This window comes from Pristiophorus japonicus, chromosome 15 (genome assembly GCF_044704955.1).
Source record: "Pristiophorus japonicus isolate sPriJap1 chromosome 15, sPriJap1.hap1, whole genome shotgun sequence".
NCBI classification, from domain to species: Eukaryota; Metazoa; Chordata; class Chondrichthyes; family Pristiophoridae; genus Pristiophorus; species Pristiophorus japonicus.
The window spans coordinates 169,906,509-169,929,256 of record NC_091991.1 but is presented as its reverse complement, the minus strand read 5'-3'; the positions used below and the strand labels follow the sequence as shown (position 1 = coordinate 169,929,256).

Sequence of the window (22,748 nt, the reverse complement as noted above, 5' to 3'; positions counted from 1 at the left end):
CACGTGGCAAATCGTTTACGCCCCGTTACGGGAATTGCAAACAAGGCGAATTGCTCCCCCCTCCTCCCCCCTCCTCCCCCCTTCCCCTCCCTCCCCCCCCTCCCATCCCCCCTCCTCTCCCTCCCTCCCTCCCTACCCCCCCTCTCCCTCTCCCCCTCTTCCCCCCCCCCTCTCCCCCCCCTCCTCTCTCTCCCCCCCCTCCTCTCTCTCCCCCCCCCTCCTCTCTCTCCCCCCCCCCCTCCTCTCTCTTCCCCCCCTCCTCCTCTCTCTCCCCCCTCTCCCCCCTTCTTCCCCCCCTCTCCCCTCTCCCCCTCTCCCCCCCCCCCCCTCCCCTCCCTCCCCCCTCCCCCCTCCCCCCTGTGTCTTTCAACTTAAGCACACATGGCAGGGAGCTGTAGATACACATGATAAACCATCCACGGCTGTGGACCCAGGCAGCTCACGTCTGATTAACTTCAGCTATGCCAAAGGAGGTCTTATTTGGTGTCATTTACCACTGTCCCGTCAGCTTTATATTTTGTGTCAGTTGTGGCTCAGTGGGTGGCAGCCCTGCCTCTGGGTCAGAAGATTGTGGGTTCAAGTTCCATTCCAGAGACTTCAGCACAAAAATCGCACTCCAGCGGAGTACTGAGGGAGTGCTGCGCTGTCGGAGGTGCCGTCTTTCAGATGTGACGTGAAACCGAGGCCCCGTCTGCCCTCTTAGGTGGATGTAAAAGATCCCATGGCACTATTTTGAAGAAGAGCTGGGGAGTTATCCCTGGTGTACTGGTCAATATTTATCCCTCAATCAACATGACAAAAACAGATTATCTGGTTATTATCACATTGCTGTTTGTGGGAGCTTGCTGTGCGCAAATTGGCTGCCATGTTTCCTACTTTATAACAGTCACTACATTCCAGAAAGTGCTTCATTGGCTGTAAAGTGATTTGGGACATTTGGTGGTCGTGAAAGGCGCTATATAAATGCAAGTCTTTCTTTTTTTTCTTTTCAAATGCCCGATTTATATCTTTGAAATAAATAACGTAAGTGGATTTTGAAGGTGCCATTTTAATTTGCCGTGTCTTTTATTGCAATGAGAAGGGAGGAATAATACCAAGATGTTGTGGACCATAGCAATTCAGTATAATTTGGAACCGCCATCTGCATTGTCCATCATTCACAACGGGGTGCCCTATGTAATGTGGGGGGCAGGGAGAATGAGTGGAGGGGAGAGAGAGAGAGAGAGAGAAGGGAGAGAGAAAACATCAGTTGGAAAGAGATTTGTGCAATTTGGAAGAGCATGTTCAAAAGAAGAGAGAATATCCAACTGGGTTAAGATGGAGGGGCTAAAAATGGTCTTTGATGGCAGCCATTTTACATCCCGCTCTATTTTCTTTTCTAAAATAAATGGGGCAGGATGTAAAGCAGACTGCCGATTGGCTAGCACCGGGTGTAAAACAGGCTGCCGATTGGCCATCACTGGGTGTAAAACAGGCTGCCGATTGGCTATCACTGGGTGTAAAACAGGCTGCCGATTGACTATCACCCGGTATAAAACAGGCTGCCGATTGGCTAGCACCTGGTGTAAAACAGGCTGCCGATTGGCCATCACTGGGTGTAAAACAGGCTGCCGATTGACTATCACCCGGTATAAAACAGGCTGCCGATTGGCTAGCACCTGGTGTAAAACAGGCTGCCGATTGACTATCACCCGGTATAAAACAGGCTGCCGATTGGCTAGCACCTGGTGTAAAACAGGCTGCCGATTGACTATCACCCGGTATAAAACAGGCTGCCGATTGGCTAGCACCTGGTGTAAAACAGGCTGCCGATTGGCTAGCACCTGGTGTAAAACAGGCTGCCGATTGGCCATCACTGGGTGTAAAACAGGCTGCCGATTAGCTGTCACCCATTTTGGGCTGTCACCAATATTCTCTTCAAGCTACACTCCGGGGATCCCGCGGAGTCAGTGAGCCAGCTCTTAAATTGAAAAAAAAAGCGCTTGCGCGGAATTTTGAATAGGCCGTGCGGCCTGTTAAAGGGGTCGGATGGCCTAAAAGAAAATGACAGGGCACATTGACTACCATCCAAGGCCAATTTCACCCAGAGAGTGCGTATTCCACTCTGCGTCAAGGCTGACAGGACCAATATTTTTCAGTATTTTTTTAACAAAAATTCAGCAATCGGTGTTAGAATAAGTAGGGGATTCATTTTCTTGAGAAACAAAATTTTACTGAGAAACTTAGTTTTACAAACTCAATTTCAGGATGAACAGGAGAGTTTTAATTGGATAATCCCCGCCCCCCCCCGCATCCCCCCGCCCCCCCCAATGTCACGCCCTTCACCCCTCCACTGCTAAACCTGTTGCTTGAGAATCATTTTGATGGACATTAGGTTGATGCGCAGGGAAATTAAGCCTCAAGGCCGATAATGGATGTTAATTGATTGAACTTGACGTTTGATTAACGAGTTAAAGCACTTGGGACTATTTGCCTTGCATCCCCTCGTTTTATCATTGTGATCGGAATCGGTTGGAATGAACATTCATCGATTAAAGATTAGGACGAGTGTGCACACAGCCCCCCCCAGGCAGAAGCTGACAAGACAAAGGCATCTGCCAATTGAACAGTCGCTGGCATTGCTGGGGGAATCGGCGTCACGTCCCACCCGTGGCCACAAGGGCAGAAGAGAGGCAGGAGAAACTAGAATAAATCTCGTCGCACTGTATTCTGCTGACCCGTGGTTCTGCTGAACGATTGTGCTCTCAGCTCCACTGGCGGAAAAGGGAGGCAAAAATTCAGAATTCCATTCAAAATCATTGTTTACTCGAGTTAATTCCACCGTAACGACATTAGAAAAAGTAGTTAGATATCAGTGGGGGAGGGCCGGGGGGGGGGGCGGACTAACCACGAGGCGGTGGGGGCTGCAGCCCCAGGACCACCAAATAAATGTAGGAAAAAAATATAAGGCCTCCCAAACAGGCTGAAAAGAATAGACAATAAGAGAGGATAAACAAGACCGAGGAAAATGTTGTTTATTGGCCTAACGTGTACATACCTAATTTTGCAGAGACAAGATCTTTACTATTTATCTGTGTTATTACTTAACTGTGTTATTATACAATATATTTAATATCTAAAATATATGTTAATATATATTATAGTATAAGTCTACCATAGTAATTTGTTACATTTATATGTAATGTAATGAACATTGTTACTTTGGGCCCTAATAAAGCCAGGCCAGGTTTGTACCTGTGTTAGTTTATAGTATTCAGACTATTGAGTTATTACATACATAACAAACATAACTAACGGCCCATTTGGATCAGTTTGTCCCAGGCCCATCAGGCCCTTAATCCAGCCCTGGGGATGGTGCGCTGGGGGGGGGGGGGGGGGGGGTGGGGGGGGGGGCTCGTCAGCGAACCCATTCAAGTTACTTTTTTTTAAAAACGTAGCCAATTGTTTTCTTGCCTTTGCACGAGATTCCTCTGTGCTGCTTTAACCCCCATCGTTAGCCCATCGGTAACCTGCATGTCTTATAGCACATTATCGCGTGCTCTAAGTGGAAGAAGAGCATCTGGGAGGGCTCCGAGCACCTTGAGTCTCGTCGCCGAGAGCATGCAGAAAACAAGCGCAGACAGCGGAAGGAGCGTGCGGCAAACCAGACTCCCCGCCCACCCTTTCCTTCAACCACTGTCTGTCCCACCTGTGACAGAGACTGTAATTCCCGGATTAGAACATAGAAACATAGAAAATAGGTGCAGGAGTCGGCCATTCAGCCCTTCAAGCCTGCACCACCATTCAATAAGATCATGGCTGATCATTCCCTCAGTACCCCTTTCCTGCTTCCTCTCTATACCCCTTGATCCCTTTAGCCGTAAGGGCCATATCTAACTCCCTCTTGAATATATCCAATGAACTGGCATCAACAACTCTCTGCGGCAGGGAATTCCATAGGTTAACAACTCTGAGTGAAGAAGTTTCTCCTCATCTCAGTCCTAAATGGCCTACACCTTACCCTTAGACTGTGTCCCCTGGTTCTGGACTTCCCCAACATCGGGAACATTCTTCCCGCATCTAACCTGTCCAGTCCCGTCAGAATCTTCTATGTTTCTATGAGATCCCCTCTCATCCTTCTAAACTCCAGTATGTAAAGGCCCAATTGATCCAGTCTCTCCTCATATGTCAGTCCAGCCATCCCTGGGATCAGTCTGGTGAACCTTCGCTGCACTCCCTCAATAGCAAGAGCATCCTTCCTTAGATTAGGAGACCAAAACTGAACACAATATTCCAGGTGGGGCCTCACCAAGGCCCTGTACAACTGCAGTAAGACTTCCCTGCTCTTATACTCAAATCCCCTTGCTATGAAGGCCAACATACCATTTGCCTTCTTCACCACCTCCTGTACCTGCCAACTTTCAATGACTGATGAACCATGACAACCAGGTCTCGTTGCACCTCCCCTTTTCCGAATGTGCCGCAATTCAGATAATATTCTGCCTTCGTGTTTTTGCACCCAAAGTGGATAACCTCACATTTATCCACATTATACTGCATCTGCCATGCATTTGCCCACTCATCTAACCTGTCCAAATCACCCTGCAGCCTCTCGGCATCCTCCTCACAGCTCACACCACCACCCAGTTTAGTGTCATCTGCAAACTTGGAGATATTACACTCAATTCCTTCATCTAAATCATTAATGTATATTGTAAAGAGCTGGAGTCCCAGCACTGAGCCCTGCAGCACCCCACTAGTCACTGCCTGCCATTCTGAACTGGACTGACCAGTCACTGCCTCCCATACTGAACTGGACTGACCAGTCACTGCCTGCCATACTGAACTGGACTGACCAGTCACCTGAGAACTCACTTTTTGAGTGGAAACAAGTCTTCCTCGATTTCCAGGAATGATGATGATCCTGCGTGCCTCAAAGCGCCTCACGTACCATCAGTATGAAATGAACGCCACGGTTATGTGGGCAAAATGTGGCAGCCATTGCCCGCATAGCAAGATCCCACACAGCAGCGATGAGTGAATGATCTGTTCATTGGTGCGAAGGGAGAGCTGTGGTCCAGAGACCAGGAGAACTACCCTTTGCTGTTCCTCCGATAACGCCACGGCATCTACAACTTCCATCAGAAGCAGCAGGCAAGGTGGGGCTTTTGCTGAATGTCTCATGCGAAGGGTGGCGTCTCCCAACAGTGTAGCACTCCAGCATAAGGCTAGATCATGGGCTCAAGTCCCGGAGCGGAAGCCACAATCTTCTGACTCAGAGATGAGTGTGCAATGAACTCCGCCAAGCTGACAGGCCCTGAATCTCCCGGTCTCCAGCTCACCAGGTTAACAAATGCGTCAAAATAATGCAAAAGGAATTCCATCCAAGCAGGCTACATCATTTAATGCAAATACAGCTTTCTACCCTTTAATGTTTAAATATTGAATCATCCATTACTAGTTTCAATTATCCCAATAACTGGATTTTTGATGACCATTGTAATATTATTGCACAACATCAACTTGCACTTATAGAGGGCCTGTAACATTGAAAAAACATCCCAAAGTGCGTTGCAGACAGAAGGATCAAATTGGATGCCACGTCAAAGAAGGAGCTATGGACAGGGGTGACCACAAGCTACGCCAAAGAGTTGACCTTTAAGGAGAGTCTTAGGAGGAGTGGGAGGTGGAGAAATGGAGGGGTTTAAGGTGGTGAATTTAAGGAGTGTGGGGCCTAGGCAGCTGAAGGCACGGCTGCCTATGGTAGATTTACTGTTCGCACAAACAATTTACACCCAATCCCCGATTTACCCCCCTCCCCCTTTACAGCCCGCCCGATTTACACCCCACCCGATTGATACCCGGTCTGATTTTCACCCTGCCCTATTTATACCCGGTCTTATTTACACCCCACCCAATTTACACCCAGTCCGATTTATACCCTGCCCGATCTATACCCGGTCTGATTTACACCCCGCCCCATTTACACCCGGTCTGATTTACACCCCGCCCCATTTTACAGCCCGCCTGATTGACTTCAATAGCTGCTGATTCTTTATTGCCCATTTTGCTCTGTTGCCGATGACGAATTGCGCCCTCTGGCCTTGATGCCAGCGGAGTCCTGTGCTGAAGGGATACCTGGTTCCAGTTGTGGAAGTATTTCCGGAGCTCGTGTCATTGTACCAAAAAAAACTTTTCTTTTGTAACCCCCGTTATGTAAGAAAAACAGTGAAAAAGAATAAGGAAAAGTTTCATTTACCTTGGCAGTTACAGCTTTGATGTTCGCAGGCATGACACATTCAAAAGCGTTTAAATGTTTTTCTCTGGAAAAAATAATTGGCTCAGTCTTCTGTTTCTGTAAATATTCTTCTTTGTTTAAAATATCTAAAGGGCAAATATTGAAGTTAATATAATGATCCAGAGCTGTTCTTGTTTGAGCAATGATTCCATGGGGTCCTTTTGTTCTAAGCACTCACTCTTTGCAATTATCTCCCTCCTGTTCCCCGCGGTCAATGCCTCATACTGGGGTATGATTTCAGAGGCTCTGCTGCCATCCTGCATCTTACCCACGTGGGGATCTGGGCATTACCAGGTTGTTCAACCATACAGAACTATCACAACCTCACCCTTTACCCACATACGCACATTTCCCAGCAGTCATCACCGATGGTGATCAGGAAAGTAAACCCAGGCTGATATTTTCTGTTCCTCGCCACTGACATTTGTGCCAATAACAATACTCCGCAATGCAAGTCTTGACAAGATCAGCCAGACACCCTCTCGGCCTATATGGTTCAGTCCAGTTCAATACTGGACGGCGCACTTGTCAAGTGAGCCATTGGACTTGGGCACAAAAATCTAGGCCGACACTCCAGTGTCGTACTGAGGGAGTGTTGCACCCTTCCCCTGCCTCCCCCCTCCAGCCCCAATTCATCCCATCCTCCTGATCCTCTGCTGGCCCCGATTCACCCCCATACCCCTGATTCTCCAGGCCCCGATTCCCCTCCCCACCACCCCCTGATTCTCAGCCAGCCCCAATTCATACCCACCCCTGAACCCCGATTCACCCCCTGCCCCGCCCCATGACCCCTCCCTCCGGCCTAGTGCCGCAAGCGTACCTGTCCACAACCTGCCTCTCCACCTGGCTGGCTGTGGGCGGGAATCAGAGCTTTGAAATGCTAATCAGGCCCTGCCGTTAACAATTCGGCAGGGCCTGCGATAATCCCATCCTCTCAGGTTTCCCGGCTGCTTTCTCGCCACCCTCGCTCCCCAACCGCCTCGAAATAAAAATTCTGGCCGTTATCGCTGTGTCTCTCCCTCTCTCTCTCCACAGGGTGCCGCCTGACCGGCTGAGAGTTTTCCGACAATTGCTGTTTTAGTTTTTAAATTTCAGATTCCCAACATCTGCAGTATTTTGTTTTTGTAAAAAGGTGGTGGGTTCGGGGAGCCCGGCGGCTCCAGCAGTGGAAGAGCCAGGGGGCAGAATCCAAGTCCCAGCCTGACTGATGATATCCTAACCTCAACTGGGAGCTGTTCACGCATTTCTTTGAGCGCGGGGGTGGGTGATAATGAAGGTGATCAATTGGGTCACGCGTGTAATATTTGCATCTGTGAGTATGCTCACAGGTTTGTAGAGCTGTTGACAAAAATAGTTGTAGAGCTGTTGACAAAAATAGTTGTGGAGCTGTTGACAAAAATAGTTGTAGAGCTGTTGAAGGGGCTGCTCCTCGATTTCTGGCTGCACTTCAGTCCCATGCTCCTGAAGTTTGGGCATCATATGCGGAGGGTAGCAGGCAGGTCGGAAGGCCTCCTCGGAGGACTACTCTTGGGCATGGCCAAGGTGGCCATGAACCGGTCCAGGCAGCAGGCAGTTGAGGGGTTCGTTCAGCCCGACTGCTTGCCTCTCTTCCGCGGCTACGTTCACGCCAGGGTGTCCCTGGAGATGGAGCACGCGGTGTCCACCGGTGCGCTCGCGGCCTTCCGCGAGAGGTGGGCGCTGGAGGGACTGGGGTGCATCATCACCCCCCCCCCCCCCCCCAGCAACCAACTTTTAATTTGAGCTCATTTTTCCTTTAAAGTTTTATTTGGAATTTTTGGGTTCTCGTGCCCTTACCAAAAGGGGGCGCTTGATCATGCTCAAAATAGTTGTAGAGCTGTTGAGTTGAGAATGATGCCCACAAGGCTCAATAAAACCCCAGCCAGTTGGGTTCGGGGGATCCACAATGCGGCAGCTGGTTGTGAGCCTGGTGTATGAACTGGTAATGTGTGGTGTGATTGTGAAACCTTTTGCTAATAAACCAACTAGTTCTGAATAGCAATGTGTTCCGAAGCGAAGAACCTAGCAAGCAAATACATTACAACGCGGAAGCTGAGCCTCGACAAGGCGATTAAAGACTGGAGTCATTACAGCTAAGGAGCACTGTGCACGAGTCCAGAATATTCTGTCCTCACAACTGCACAAGGAAACGTGGTGGGTGGTAATGGTGCCCCTAAGGACCTGTAAAAGGGAGGGGAAGAATAAAGTTGTTTCGTTTTCTTCGTAATCAGCATGTTGTGTCCTCTCAGCAGGCTGCAACTGGGGCACCCGACAGCGGAGATGAGAGACTGATGCTTCCAGGTATGCTAAACAGCCTGCAGGCAGTGAACCAACCAAAGGAAGAGGCTGCTGTCTTTAGACACACAAAAAACCACCCCCAAGCCTGCAGGTAGTGAACTAGGAGAGTGGCGATGCTCCCGTCTGTCACATCCTGAGGAGCCTCAGGGCACAACACCCAAAAGAACCTAAACACTCTTACCACAGCCAAACATCTTGCTAGCTGTGCTTCATTTGAGCAGTGAGGGGGAATGCTGCATTGCCTCAAAGGGCTAGACAAAAACAAGGACTCATGATCATCGCGTGTCAAAATACATCCTTGTCATCCTGATGAAAAATCACTGAGTTAGTGATCTCTCCTGCCTTCCACAGACCATCCCTCCCCTCCCCTTTCCCTGTCTCTGTAATGGCTTAAAACAACAACAAATTGAATTTAAATAGCGCCTTTAATGTAGTAAAACATCCCAAGGCACTTCACGGGGCGGGGGTTATAAAACAAGATTTGACACCGAGCCACACAGGGAGAAATTACGGCAGGCGACCAAAAGCTTGGTCAAAGAGGTAGGTTTTAAGGAGCATCTGAAAAGGAGGAGGGCGAGGTAGAGAGGTTCAGGCTTAAAACCTGTTGCGCCTCGAACTTTTTCCTGTCATGACGGATGCTCATCCACCTGAAACGTTAACTCTGTTTCTCTCTCCGCAGATGCTGCCTGACCCGCTGAGTGTTTCCAGCATTTTTCTGTTTTAAGTTCAAATTTCCAGCATCCGCAGGATTTTGCTTTAGTTTAAAAGCACCAATGTCCTGCAGCCAAATATTGTTGCATCTGTGTGCACAGTTCAGAAATGGACAGAACACTTCCTGCTTTGGCTTGTGAGGATAGTCTTGGCACTTAAAGATTCTGAGACTTTGTTTTATCTCACTGACAGCAAAGGGGGCGAGAAAAGACAGCTCGGCTGGAGATCTCATTTTGCCTTTTCATTCATAATATATTGCAAGCATGACCTGTGAATGCGTTTGTTCCTCGCCCGTAGCTCAAATCCGGATCTTTACAAACAAAGTGATGCTCCTTCACATGGACTATTCCCACAGAACAGTTAATGCAGCCAATAATTGGACTCTTCTCACAGGATCACGCTGTGCTCCTCTCGAATTCCTTCTGCCCCGCTCACACCCCACAGAGCGAGTGGAGCACGTTACTTTGTGCTCCACTTGCTCTCTGTGGGTGGGGTGGGGGGGGGAAACGGGGGGATGGGGAACAGTAACCCAAATACAGGTCACGGGGTAGAACTTCCGCGCCCGCCGTCGGAAATCCCGAGAAGAGATTAAGGGGTTATGGGGATTGGGCAGGTAAGTGGACCCGAGTCCATGATCAGATCAGCCATGATCCTATTAAATGGCGGAGCAGGCTCGAGGGGCCGTATGGCCTACTCCTGCTCCTATTTATTGGCCCTGAAATTCCGTTCCGTCACTTCCCGCGGGCAAACGACCTAAAAACAGAAAAAAGATACGCACTTACCTGCTGTTGCTGCACCCGTTGGGACTTCCGTGCCAGATGCCTGCCCTGACTGCCAGTGGCAGCGCATGCACGTTGACACGTGCGCAGGCCTACAGCTGGAGTCACATGGCTCTGGGCAGCCAATCAGGTAAAATATCATAGTAATAGGAGTTCCACAGGGTCCTAAACTCCGATTACTATGATTGTGATAGAGCCCGAAACACCCAAAACACGAATAAAAAATAGAAAATAATTACACTATATTCATTTAAATTAAAGTCATTAATGTCTTAAAAAAAATAATTTCCCGATTTTTAAAAAAGTTTAAAAAAATAAACTTACCATTGTGGGGAGGGTTTTTAATGTTAAAATATGTTTTAATAACTTTATTTTTATATGTTTTTGTGTTTTTTTTTAAAAAACACTTGCGCCTGTAAAAGTCGGCTATGCGCCTGCTTTTTCAGGCGGAAGACTTTTGAAGAATTTGTTCGCGTAAAAGTTGGAAATTTCCACTGACAAGTGTCCTCGGTCCCAAGATGCGGCCATCTGTCAAACCAGAAACTTGACAGATCGGAAATACCGGTTTCCAGCGCATGCGCATTGCGCGCCGGAAACCGCCATTTCCGATGCCTTCCGGGGGTCCGTAGGAATTGGGGAGGCCGGAACTGTTGCCCAAAGCCCGCCGCGCAGCTGTTACCGTCCCCCAAACGGGGCGCTATGCAATTCCCGCCCCCCAACCCCCTACTTGTAACCCAGTGAGCAGATTTCACCGTCCCACCAGCCTGAAACTTTTGTGGCCAAGAGATGGTAGGTCTTTACCTGGTTTGCAGATGTCAAACTCCATGGCCTCTCCAGAATTGAGTAGCTTTTGCACGAGCATTTTGGCCAGCGGGGTGGGTGAGAACAACACAGGTCGTTTCCGCTGGGTGTGGTGCGGATGGACCAGGCTGTACGGAATCAGGCTGAAATTTCTCTTGATGTCGCTTTCTGGATCGACATCTTCAAGAACACAAGAAAAAAAATGAAAGGAAGATGAATTAATCTCAGGTTTCAGACAAGAATCTTCTGCGACGGGGACTCACAAAGTCAACCTTTATCCCTCGCTATCACAAGTTATCTGGGTCATGATCACATTGCTGTTTGTGGGGGCTTGCTGTGCGCAAGTTGGCTGCCGCGTTTCCTACATTGCAACAGTGACTGCAGTTCAAAAAGTACTTCGTTGGCTGTAAAGCGCCTTGGGACTTTCCTGAGGTGGTGAAAGGCGCTATATAAATGCAAGTTCTTTTTTTTTTACCATCCTGCTTGTCGGCTGAGAATTTCAGAGTCTCAAAAGAGGCCTTTGCTGGACCAGACGGAGAGCTGGTGACTATCCGCACACGTTCACTGCTGTTCATTCTCTTGTACTTGTTATCAGACCTGCTGACAAACTGTCAGGAGAAAAAGAAAAAAAATAAGGAATCAATTTTCAAAGCCAAAATGTAGAAGGAAAGCATACCAATGGAACTGGCCAAGTAATTTCAAAGTACAAAATTCTAGATCAGTACTTGCTGTAAGGATACTGCACAGAAATGCCTCCAGCACGTACTGGAATGGAGGCTGGAGATCAAGTCCCGACCACCCATTACCTCTGTGCTCGCTGACCGACATTGGCTCCCGGTTAAGCAACACCTCGATTTTAAAATTCTCATCCTCGTTTACAAATCCCTCCGTGCCCTCGACCCTCCTGTAATCTCCCCCAGCCCCACAACCACAGCCCGCCCCCCGCCCCCCGCCCCCCCCACCCGAAATGTCTACGCTCCTCGAATTCTGGCCTCGCGCGCATCTCCGATTTCCACTGCCCCTCCATTGGTGGCCATGTCTTCCGGTGCTTAGGCCCTTAAGCTCTGGAATTCCCTCTCTAAACCAAGCCACCTTGCTCTCCTCCTTTAAGATGCTGCTTAAAATCGACCTCTTTGACCTGGCCTTTGGTCACCTGTCCTAATATCTCCTTATCTGGCTTGGTGTCAGATGTTGTCCAATAACCCTCCTGTGAAGTACCCTGGGATAGTTTACGACATTAGCAGTGTTGTATAAAGGCAGGTAGATGTTATTTCATTGAATCTGGACATACTTTGGAAGGCAAACACCAGATGACACTTTGAGGGTAAGATTTGCACATGATGTCCCTTTTACATAAACCCATTCAGGGCATAATGTAGGGACACTGGCGAAGGACAATCACGCTGGGGACCCAGGTATGAATCCCACCCCTGATTATCAATCTTCGGGGACAAGTTTCATGGGATTCCCGCCAAGGCAGTGGATGATAGCAGAGTGCATCATAAGAATATAAGAAATAGGAGCAGGAGTAGGCCACCTGATCCCTCCAGCTTGCTCCACCACTCAATAAGATCATGGCTGATCTGATCATGGACTCAGCTCCACTTCCCTCCCGCTCCCCATAACCCTTTACTCCCTTATCGCTCAAAAATCTGTCTACCTCCGTCTTAAATATATTCAATGGCCCAGCCTCCACAGCTCTCTGGGGCAGAGAATGCCACAGATTTACAACCTTCTGAGAGAAGAAATTCCTCCTCAGCAGTTTTAAATGGGCGGCCCTTTATTCTGAGACTATGCTCCCGAGTTTTAGTTTCCCCTGTGAGTGGAAATATCCTCTCTGCATCTAACTTGTCGAGATAGAAGCAAAATAAAATTATTGGTAGTCGATGGGGAGCTCTTATATCTTCCAAGCACAAATGCAGATCTTGATGGCTGATATGTAGTTGCATGCAAGGCAGGCAAGGAGCAGAGTCAGACTATCTGATCCTTCCAGGAGGGAATGCGCATGTGGTAAAGCAGCTAACATAGTGTGTGTGTGTGTGTGTGTGTGTGTGTGTGCGCGCGCGCGGGAGGCCGTGAGATTAATCTATTCCTATTCATTTTTTGAAGTATTTTTATTTGCGACTGTGGAGAACAAGGTTAAGAGTCCACTGATTAAGGTTCACTTGATTAGCTATCTTTAGATTCTACCCAGAGTCACATCGAATTCCTAGTTACTACCCAGCAGAGTATGGAGGGGCCGGGGAATGTATTTAGAAAGCTGTATTTTTGACAATGAATCTAAGAAAACTGGCAAATTGTAACACATGTAAATAGCAGAAAGAAAGAAGACTTGCATTTATATAGCGCCTTTCATGGCCTCAGGATGTGCCAAAGCGCTTTACAGCCAATAAAGTACTTTCTAAGGCGTACTTACTGTTGTAATGTAGAAAACACGGCAGCCAATTTATGCATAGCAAACTCCCACAAACAGCAATGTGAATTTTTTTCTAGTGATGTTGGTTGGGGGCTGGTCAGGGCACGGGGGAATTGTGCAGTTTGGCCTGAGAGTGTTTCTTTCCAATAATGGTCACACCAGATTGACTAAGCTAAATCCAATAACGAGGCTTTCTGAAGTCTAGAGGGATCGAATGTCATATGCAATAGTCAAAATCCAATAATGAGGTTTTCTATTCGACCTCTACGTAACCAGATATTGTACGCAGAAGGTTTGTCGTAAACAAGGGCTCACAGTGTTCTTTCATGCATGCTACAAGAGAAATATCTGAGTGAAATCTGAACAGGTAATAATGATGAGCTAACTGTTCCTGTAATCGATCCCATGCATTGGTGATTCTAATGAAAACATCTTTCAAAAACTATGGGCATCTTTCCGTGTAAACCCTTTCATCAATCGTGATACTAAGAGTTGGCTAGAAAAAAAAAGGAGGTGACTATTTTCAGATTGGCTGGAGGATGAGGCGTTCTTCAGACAATTATCTGCAATTTGATTTGGCCTTTCAAATACAATTTACTGTTCTGCCGTAATAGTTTTCCATGTAACTATGCTGTCACTGCACAGTGTGACAAATGGCACTGATCTTTGTGATCCTATTCTGCTATGTGTCCTTTGTACACTTAGGAGTCGTCTTCTTAGGCAGTCCCTCAGAATCGAGGATGACTTGCTTCCACACTACAAATGAGTTTGAAGGTGACTGATGAGACCAATGCGGGATCTACAGTCTCTGTCACAAGTGGGGCAGATGGTGGTTAGAGGGACGGGTGGGTGGGGGGCTTGGTTTGTCGTACGCTCCTTCCGCTGTTTGTACTTGGCTTCCTCGTGCTCCTGGCGAAGAGACTCGAAGTGTTCGGCACCTTCCCGGACACTGCTCCTTCACTTTGAGCGGGCTTGGGCCAGGGATTCCCAAGAGTTGGTGGGGATGTTACATTTTTTCAAGGAGGCTTTGAGGGCGTCCTTGAAGCATTTTCTCTACTCTCCTGGGGCTCGCTTGCCGTGACGGAGCTCGAAGTAGAGTGCCTGCTTTGGGAGTCTTGTATCAGGCATGTGGACAATGTGGAGTATTGTACGGGTGTTCAACAGTTGTGCATTGCACCATTATGTTTTTGACAAAAGCAGAGTTTCCGTCCTATTTCAAATAGGGAAAGTGTTTCTATTTTATGCCATGCTGTTTCGAGACATCTAGAGTTAAGATTAAGCTGGCTTCCCTTGTCTAAAATATAACTTGCAGTAAATATAAGATAGTCACTAATAAATCCAATAAGGATTTCAGGAGAAACTTCTTTACCCAGAGAGTGGTTACAAAGTGGAACTCGCTACCACAAAGAATGGTTGAGGCGACTCGCATAGATGTGTTTAAGAGAAAGCTGCATAAGTACATCATAGGAATGTCAAGCGGCTGAAATGAAGGAGAATGAGAGGAATGGTCTGTGTCTAAGCTGTAGATTCTTTGCAATTCTATGTAAAATGGAGCTAAATTGGTAATCGGACCAGGTCAGATGGTTTCATCTGTAAAATAGTCAAAATGCAGAAGCTTTGCCTCAGGCTTCAATTAAATTATACTTGGTTAAAGCATTAATGCAAGGCCTGGATCAGGTGTGAACATCTGCATGTGGAGTCCTTTCTATGCATAGGGTTTTTGAACTTGATTGATGGGCCAACTCTTTACTCAGAGGCTTTTAGTTAAATCCTGGAGATTTGTCTCAGGTGTTTAGTTTCAGGTTAGCCTAATAAGCAGCTAAGCTCCTTCCAGTGTATATCATTTGTGCACCAACCAGCTACAGCTATTGTAACAATGATGATCCTCAACTGTTGTACCAAAAAGCCTTGTCGCCTAACTAACCGTATAAAAATACATTCCAAAATAGATATTTTAACCCATTGGGGTGTAATTTTCTCTTTATTGTATCCCAATTATTTTTAACATCAGTAACTTGCTGTGTCATATGACCTCTGGATTATCTTACTCGCAAATAAATCTGATTATTAATTTTAGCCTGAACTTAAGGCCTGACAGTTTGGTATTTACTCCCTTTTGGAATAGACAGGAGACTGTAGTGGTCTCAAGGGATAGGTAAGGGCATCAAGAGATAGAAACATAGAAGCATAGAAACATAGAAATTCACAGCGCAGAAGGAGGCCATTTCGGCCCATCGTGTCCACACTGGCCGACAAAGAGCTGCACGGCCCTTGGTCAGCAGCCCTAAAGGTTACATATAAACCTATGAACAATGATGTAAAGGCAAAGAGCACCCAGCCCACCTCACACAACTGCAACACCCCTTATATTGAAAGATTCTACACTCCACCCCACCCGGAGCCATGTGCTCTCCTTGGAGAGGCAAAAACCAGATAAAAACCCAGGCCAATTTAGGGAGAAAAAAATCGGAGAAAATTCCTCTCCGACCCATCCAGGCAATCGAAACTAGTCCAGGAGATCACCCTGGCCATATTCTATTCCCTGCAGTACACCGTCCAACAAAAGGTCATCCAGTCTAATCTCAATTAGCAGTTCCAGGTCCGTAACCCTGCAGGTCACTGCACTTCAAGTGCCCATCCAACCATCTCTTAAAAGTGGTGAGGGTTTCTGTATCCACCACTCTTCCAGGCAGCGAGTTCCAGATCCCTACAACCCTCTGCATAATTAAGTCTCCTCTCAAATCCCCTTCAAACCTTCCATCAAACACCTTAAAATTATGCCCCCTCGTAATAGACCCCTCCGCCAATGGAAATAGACGCCTACTATCCATGCTACTTTGCTCTGTATCTATGATCCGTCTACCATGTGGGACCTTATCAAAAGCCTTGCTAAAGTCCATATATGCTACATCATACACACTACCCTCATCGACCCTCTTGGCTACCTTCTCAAAAAATTCAATCAGGTTAGTCAATCACGAGATTCCCTGAACAAATCCGTGCTGTCTGTCCCTAATTAATCCTTGCCTTTCCAAATACAGATTTTTCCTGTTTCAGGATTTTGTCCAATAATTTTCCCACCACTGAGGTTAGGCTGACAGGCCTGTGATTACTCGGCCTATCCTTTTTTCCCTTCTTAAACAAGGGTACTACATTAGCAGTCCTCCAATCCTCCCGCACCATGCCCAGATCCAAAGAGGACTGAAAAATGATGATCAAGGCCTCTGCTATTTCCACTTTTACTTCGCTCAACAGCCTGGGATCTTAGCTACTTTCAAAGCTGCTAAACCCCTTAATACTTACATAAGAACATAAGAATTAGGAACAGGAGTAGGCCATCTAGCCCCTCGAGCCTGCTCCGCCATTCAACAAGATCATGGCTGATCTGGCCGTGGACTCAGCTCCACTTACCCGCCCTCTCCCCGTAACTCTTATTGGTTAAAAATCTATCTATCTGTGATTTGAATACATTCAATGAGCCAGCCTCAACTGCTTCCTTGGGCAGAGAATTCCACAGATTCACAACCCTCTGGGAGAAGAAATTCCTTCTCAACTCGGTTTTAAATTGGCTCCCCCATATTTTGAGGCTGTGCCCCCTAGTTCTAGTCTTCCCAACCAGTGGAAACAACCTCTCTGCCTCTATCTTGTCTATCCCTTTCATTATTTTAAATGTTTCTATAAGATCACCCCTCATCCTTCTGAACTCCAACGAGTAAAGACCCAGTCTACTCAATCTATCGTCATAAGGTTACCCCCTCATCTCCGGAATCAGCCTAGTGAATCGTCTCTGTACCCCCTCCAAAGCTAGATATCCTTGCTTAAGTAAGGTGACCAAAACTGCACGCAGTACTCCAGGTGCGGCCTCACCAATACCCTATACAGTTGCAGCAGGACCTCCCTGCTTTTGTACTCCATCCCTCTCGCAATGAAAGCCAACATTCCATTCGCCTTCCTGATTAGCTGCTGCACCTGCAAACTAACTTTTTGGGATTCATGCACAAGGACCCCCAGGTCCCTCTGCACCGCAGCATGTTGTAATTTCTCCCCATTCAAATAATATTCCTTTTACTGTTTTTTTTCCCAAGGTGGATGACCTCACACTTTCTGACATTGTATTCCATCTGCCAAACCTTAGCCCATTCGCTTAACCTATCTAAATCTCTTTGCAGCCTCTCTGTGTCCTCTACACAATCCGCTTTCCCACTAATCTTTGTGTCATCTGCAAATTTTGTTACACTACACTCTGTCCCCTTTTCCAGGTCATCTATATATATTGTAAACAGTTGTGGACCAGCACTGATCCCTGTGGCACACCACTAACCACCGATTTCCAACCCGAAAAGGTCCCATTTATCCCAACTCTCTGCTTTCTGTTAGCCAGCCAATTCTCGATCCATGCTAATACATTTCCCCTGACACCGCGTACCTTTATCTTCTGCAGTAACCTTTTGTGTGGTACCTTATCGAATGCCTTTTGGAAATCTAAATACACCACATCCATCGGTACACCTCTATCCACCATGCTCGTTATATCCTCAAAGAATTCCAGTAAATTAGTTAAACATGATTTCCCCTTCATGAATCCATACTGCGTCTGCTTGATTGCACTATTCCTATCTAGATGTCCCGCTATTTCTTCCTTAATGATAGTTTCAAGCATTTTCCCCACTACAGATGTTAAACTAACCGGCCTATAGTTACCTGCCTTTTGTCTGCCCCCTTTTTTAAACAGAGGCGTTACATTAGCTGCTTTCCAATCCGCTGGTACCTCCCAGAGTCCAGAGAATTTTGGTAGATTATAACGAATGCATCTGCTATAACTTCCGCCATCTCTTTTAATGCCCTGGTATGCATTTCATCAGGACCAGGGGACTTGTCTACCTTGAGATCCATTAGCCTGTCCAGCACTACCCCCCTAGTGATAGTGATTGTCTCAAGGTCCTCCCTTCCCACATTCCTATGACCAGCAATTTTTGGCATGGTTTTTGTGTCTTCCACTGTGAAGACTGAAGCAAAATAATTGTTTAAGGTCTCAGCCATTTCCACATTTCCCATTATTAAATCCCCCTTCTCATCTTCTAAGGGACCAACATTTACTTTAGTCACTCTTTTCAGTTTTATATATCTGTAAAAGCTTTTACTATCTGTTTTTATGTTTTGCGCTAGTTTACCTTCGTAATCTATCTTTCCTTTCTTTATTGCTTTCTTAGTCATTCTTTGCTGTTGTTTAAAATGTTCCCAATCTTCTTGTTTCCCACTAACCTTGGCCACCTTTTCCGCATTGGTTTTTAATTTGATACTCTCCTTTATTTCCTTGGTTATCCACGGCTGGTTATCCCTTCTCTTACCACCCTTCTTTTTCACTGGAATATATTTTTGTTGAGCACTATGAAAGAGCTCCTTAAAAGTCCTCCACTCTTCCTCAATTGTGCCACCGTTTAGTCTGTGTTTCCAGTCTACTTTAGCCAACTCTGCCCTCATCCCACTGTAGTCCCCTTTGTTTAAGCATAGTACGCTCATTTGAGGCACTACTTTCTTACCCTCAATCTGTATTACAAATTCAACCATACTGTGATCACTCATTCCGAGAGGATCTTTTACTAGGAGATCGTTTATTATTCCTGTCTCATTACACAGGACCAGATCTAAGATAGCTTGCTCCCTTGTAGGTTCTGTAACATACTGTTCTAAGAAACAATCCCTTATGCATTCTATGAATTCCTCCTCCAGGCTACCCCATGTGATTTGATTTGACCAATCGATATGTAGGTTATAATCCCCCATGATTACTGCCGTTCCTTTTTCACATGCCTCCATTATTCCCTTGATTATTGCCTGCCCCACCGTGAAGTTATTATTTGGGGGCCTATAAACTACAGCCACCAGTGACTTTTTCCCCTTACTATCTCTAATCTCCACCCACAATGATTCAACATTTTGTTCATTAGAGCCAATATCGTCTCTCACAACTGCCCTGATATCATCCTTTATTAACAGAACTACCCCACCTCCTTTCCCTTCTTGTCTATCTTTCCAAATTGTCAGATACCCCTGTATGTTTAATTCCCAGTCTTGGCCACCCTGCAACCACGTTTCTGTAATGGCCACCAAATCATACCCATTTGTAATAATTTGTGCCGTCAACTCATTTACTTTATTTTGAATGCTGCGTGCGTTTAGGTAAAGTATTTTAATACTAGTTTTTAAACCATGATTTTTAGTTTTGACCCCTCCTGCAGCCCCTTTATATTCAGTGGCCCTTTTTGTTTTTTGCCTTGGGTTTCTCTGCCGTCCACTTTTACTCATCTCCTTTCTGTCTTTTGCTTTTGTCTCCTTTTTGTTTCTCTCTGTCTCCCTGCATTGGTTCCCATCCCCCTGCCATATTAGTTTAACTCCTCCCCAACAGCACTAGCAAACACTCCCCCTAGGATATTGGTTCGGTTCTGCCTAGGTGCTGACCGTCCGGTTTGTACTGGTCCCACCTCCCCCAGAACCGGTTCCAATGCCCCAGGAATTTGAATCTCTTCCTGCTGCACCACTGCTCAAGCCACGTATTCATCTGAGCTATCCTGCAATTTGTACTCTGACTAGCACGTGGCACTGGTAGCAATCCCGAGATTACTACTTTTGAGGTCCTACGTTTTAATTTAGCTCCTAGCTCCTTAAATTCGTCTCATAGGACCTCATCCCTTTTTTTACCTATATCGTTGGTACCAATGTGCACCACGACAACTGGCTGTTCACCCTCCCTCCCTCTCTCACTATATTTATTTCATCCAGAATATCACACTCCTCCTCAATAGCAGTATCTGCATTACCCCTTTCCTTTATGAAAACAGATGCAAAGTGTTCGTTAAGAACCCTTTGTGGTTCTTAATCTTCCACCTCCACACAAAGATTACCCTCATAGTCTCTTAATAGGCACTACCATTTCTTCAGTTACCCTCTTACTCTTAAAATATTTATAGAACATCTTAGGGTTTTCCTTAATTTTACTGGCCAAGAATTTCTTGTGCTCTCTCTTAGCATTCCTAATATCCTTTTTCATTTTGCCTCTTAACTTCCTATATTCCTCTAAAGATTCTAAAGTATTTAGCCGTTGGTATATGACATAAGTGTCCCTTTTTTTCTTAATCTATCCCTGCAAGTCCCTAGACATCCAGGAGGCTCTAGAATTAGTTTTCTTTAAGGGCACATGTTTGGCCTGAGCTTTCCGGATCTCCTCCTTGAATGCCTCCCACTGTTCCGACACTGATTTACCCACAAGTAGCTGTTTCCAGTCCACTATGGCCAAATCACTTCACAACTTAGCAAAATTAGCTTTTCCCCAATTCGGGACTTTTATTCCAGGCCTATTCTTGTCCTTATCCATAACCAACTTGAATCTGACTGAATTATGGTCTCTGGCACCAAAGTGCTCTCCCACTAATACCCCTTCAACCTACCCAGCTTCATTCCCCAAAACTAAATCCAAAACCGCCCCCCCCTCGTGTTGGGCTTGCTACATACTGACTAAAAAAGTTCTCTTGAATGTATTTCAAGAATTCCGCACCCTCTGTACCCTTCACACTAAATTTGTCCCAATCATTATTCGGATAGTTAAAATCCTCTGCTATTACTACCCTATGACTTTTGGACTTCACAGCAATTTTCCTACATATTTGCTCCTCTATCTCCCTCCCACTGTTTGGGGATCTATAATACACACCGAGCAGTTTGATCACCCCTTTTTTATTTTTCAATTCGACCCATATGGCCTCATTTGCTGATCCCTCTAACATATCATCCCTCCTCACCGCTGTAATAGTTTCTTTAGTCAGTACCGCAACCCCCCCCACTTTTTACCCCCCCTCTCTATCTTGTCTAAAAATCCTGTAGCCAGGAATATTGATCTGCCAAACCTGCCCCTCTTTCAGCCATGTTTCTGTAATGGCTATAATATCACACTCCCAAGTGTCTACCTGTGCTCTTGGCTCATCTGCCTTATTCGCTATACTCCTTGCATTAAAGTACATACCATTCAGCACAGGAAGACCTCCTGTTTCCTTTGCCTTAAGATTTGCTTCCTAGATTCTTGCTATCCAATTTCTGCTGTACTTGCTTCCCTTTTGAATTCGTTCTCAGGTTCCATCCCCCTGCCAAGCTAGTTTAAACTCTTCCCAACAGCACTAGCAAAACTTCCCGCGAGGATATTGTTCCCGGCGCTGTTGAGATGCAACCCGTCCGGTTTGTACAGGTCCCATCTTCCCCAGAAGCAGTCCCAATGCCTCAAGAATTTAAAGCCCTCCCTCCTAAACCAATTTTCCAGCCACGTATTCATCCTCTCTATCCTTCTATTCTTATACTCATTAGCATGTGGCACCGGTAGTAACCTGGAGATTACTACCTTTGAGGTTCCACCCTTTAATTTTCTTCCTAGCTAGCTGTGAATGTGGTGCTAAGGCAGATAAATGAGTTTAGGCACAGATCAGCATGATCTAATTAGATGGTGCAGTAGGTTCGAGGAGCTGAATAGCCTACTCCTGTTCCTATGATCCTATATGGTTTCTGGTGCAATATAGTGTAGTTCAGATTTAGTTATTAATCCTGGCACATACTATCCCATACTCAGATTAGGGTGTAGAACTCTCAGTCTACTTACGTTATCTACCTTTCTGTCATGAGCATAAGAAAAAGTGTTTGGAGAAAGTTTGAATCACAGCAATGTTAGAACATGTCGCTGAAACATTGTGTAAGAGAAGAGAAGGGCAGTTTATAAAGTAAGTGCTCTACTCGGAACTCCTTCACAGCAAACGAGCCAAAGGCGGGCAGAGGAAATGTTACAAGGACGCCCTCAAAGCCTCCCTGATAAAGTGCAACATCCCCATTGACACCTGGGAGTCCCTGGCCAAAGACCGCCCTAAGTGGAGGAAGTGCATCCGGAGGGCACTGAGTACCTCGAGTCTCGTCGCTGAGAGCATGCAGAAATCAAATGCAGGCCACGGAAAGAGTGTGCGGCAAACCTGTCCCACCTTCCCCTTCCCTCGACGACCATCTGTCCCACCTGTGACAGGGACTGTGGCTCTCGTATTGGACTGTTCAGCCACCTAAGGACTCATTTTTAGACTGGAAGCAAGTCTTCCTCGATTCTGAGGGACTGCCTATGATGATGACCAGAACTGGGAGGTTAATTCCCATCAGGAAAGACTAACCAGGCTTGGGGCTCTTGTCTTCAGAAAGGAGAAGGCTGAGGGGTGATACAATAGAGGTCTATAAGATTATGAAAGCATTTGATAGGATAGACGAATGTTTCCACTTGTGGGGGAGACCAAAACTAGGGACTATAAATATAAGATAGTCAGTCACTAATAAATCTAATCGAGAAGTCAGGAGAAGCTTCTTTACCCAGAGAATGGTTAGAATGCGGAAATCGCTACCACAAGGGGTAGTTGAGGTGACCAGCATAGAT

General features: G+C 46.4%; 1 protein-coding gene across 1 annotated transcript in view; it reads right to left on the bottom strand.

The window, feature by feature from the left end:
- card11 (caspase recruitment domain family, member 11) overlaps positions 1–22,748 on the bottom strand; it is a 201,837-nt gene that overhangs the window by 9,663 nt on the left and 169,426 nt on the right. The window contains exons 20-22 of the mRNA XM_070900006.1: positions 11,360–11,492; positions 10,885–11,064; positions 6,239–6,363 (exon numbers count right to left, since the gene is read on the bottom strand). Of these exons, the coding sequence (XP_070756107.1) occupies positions 6,239–6,363; positions 10,885–11,064; positions 11,360–11,492 (438 nt within the window). The remainder of the gene's footprint in view (positions 1–6,238; positions 6,364–10,884; positions 11,065–11,359; positions 11,493–22,748) is intronic.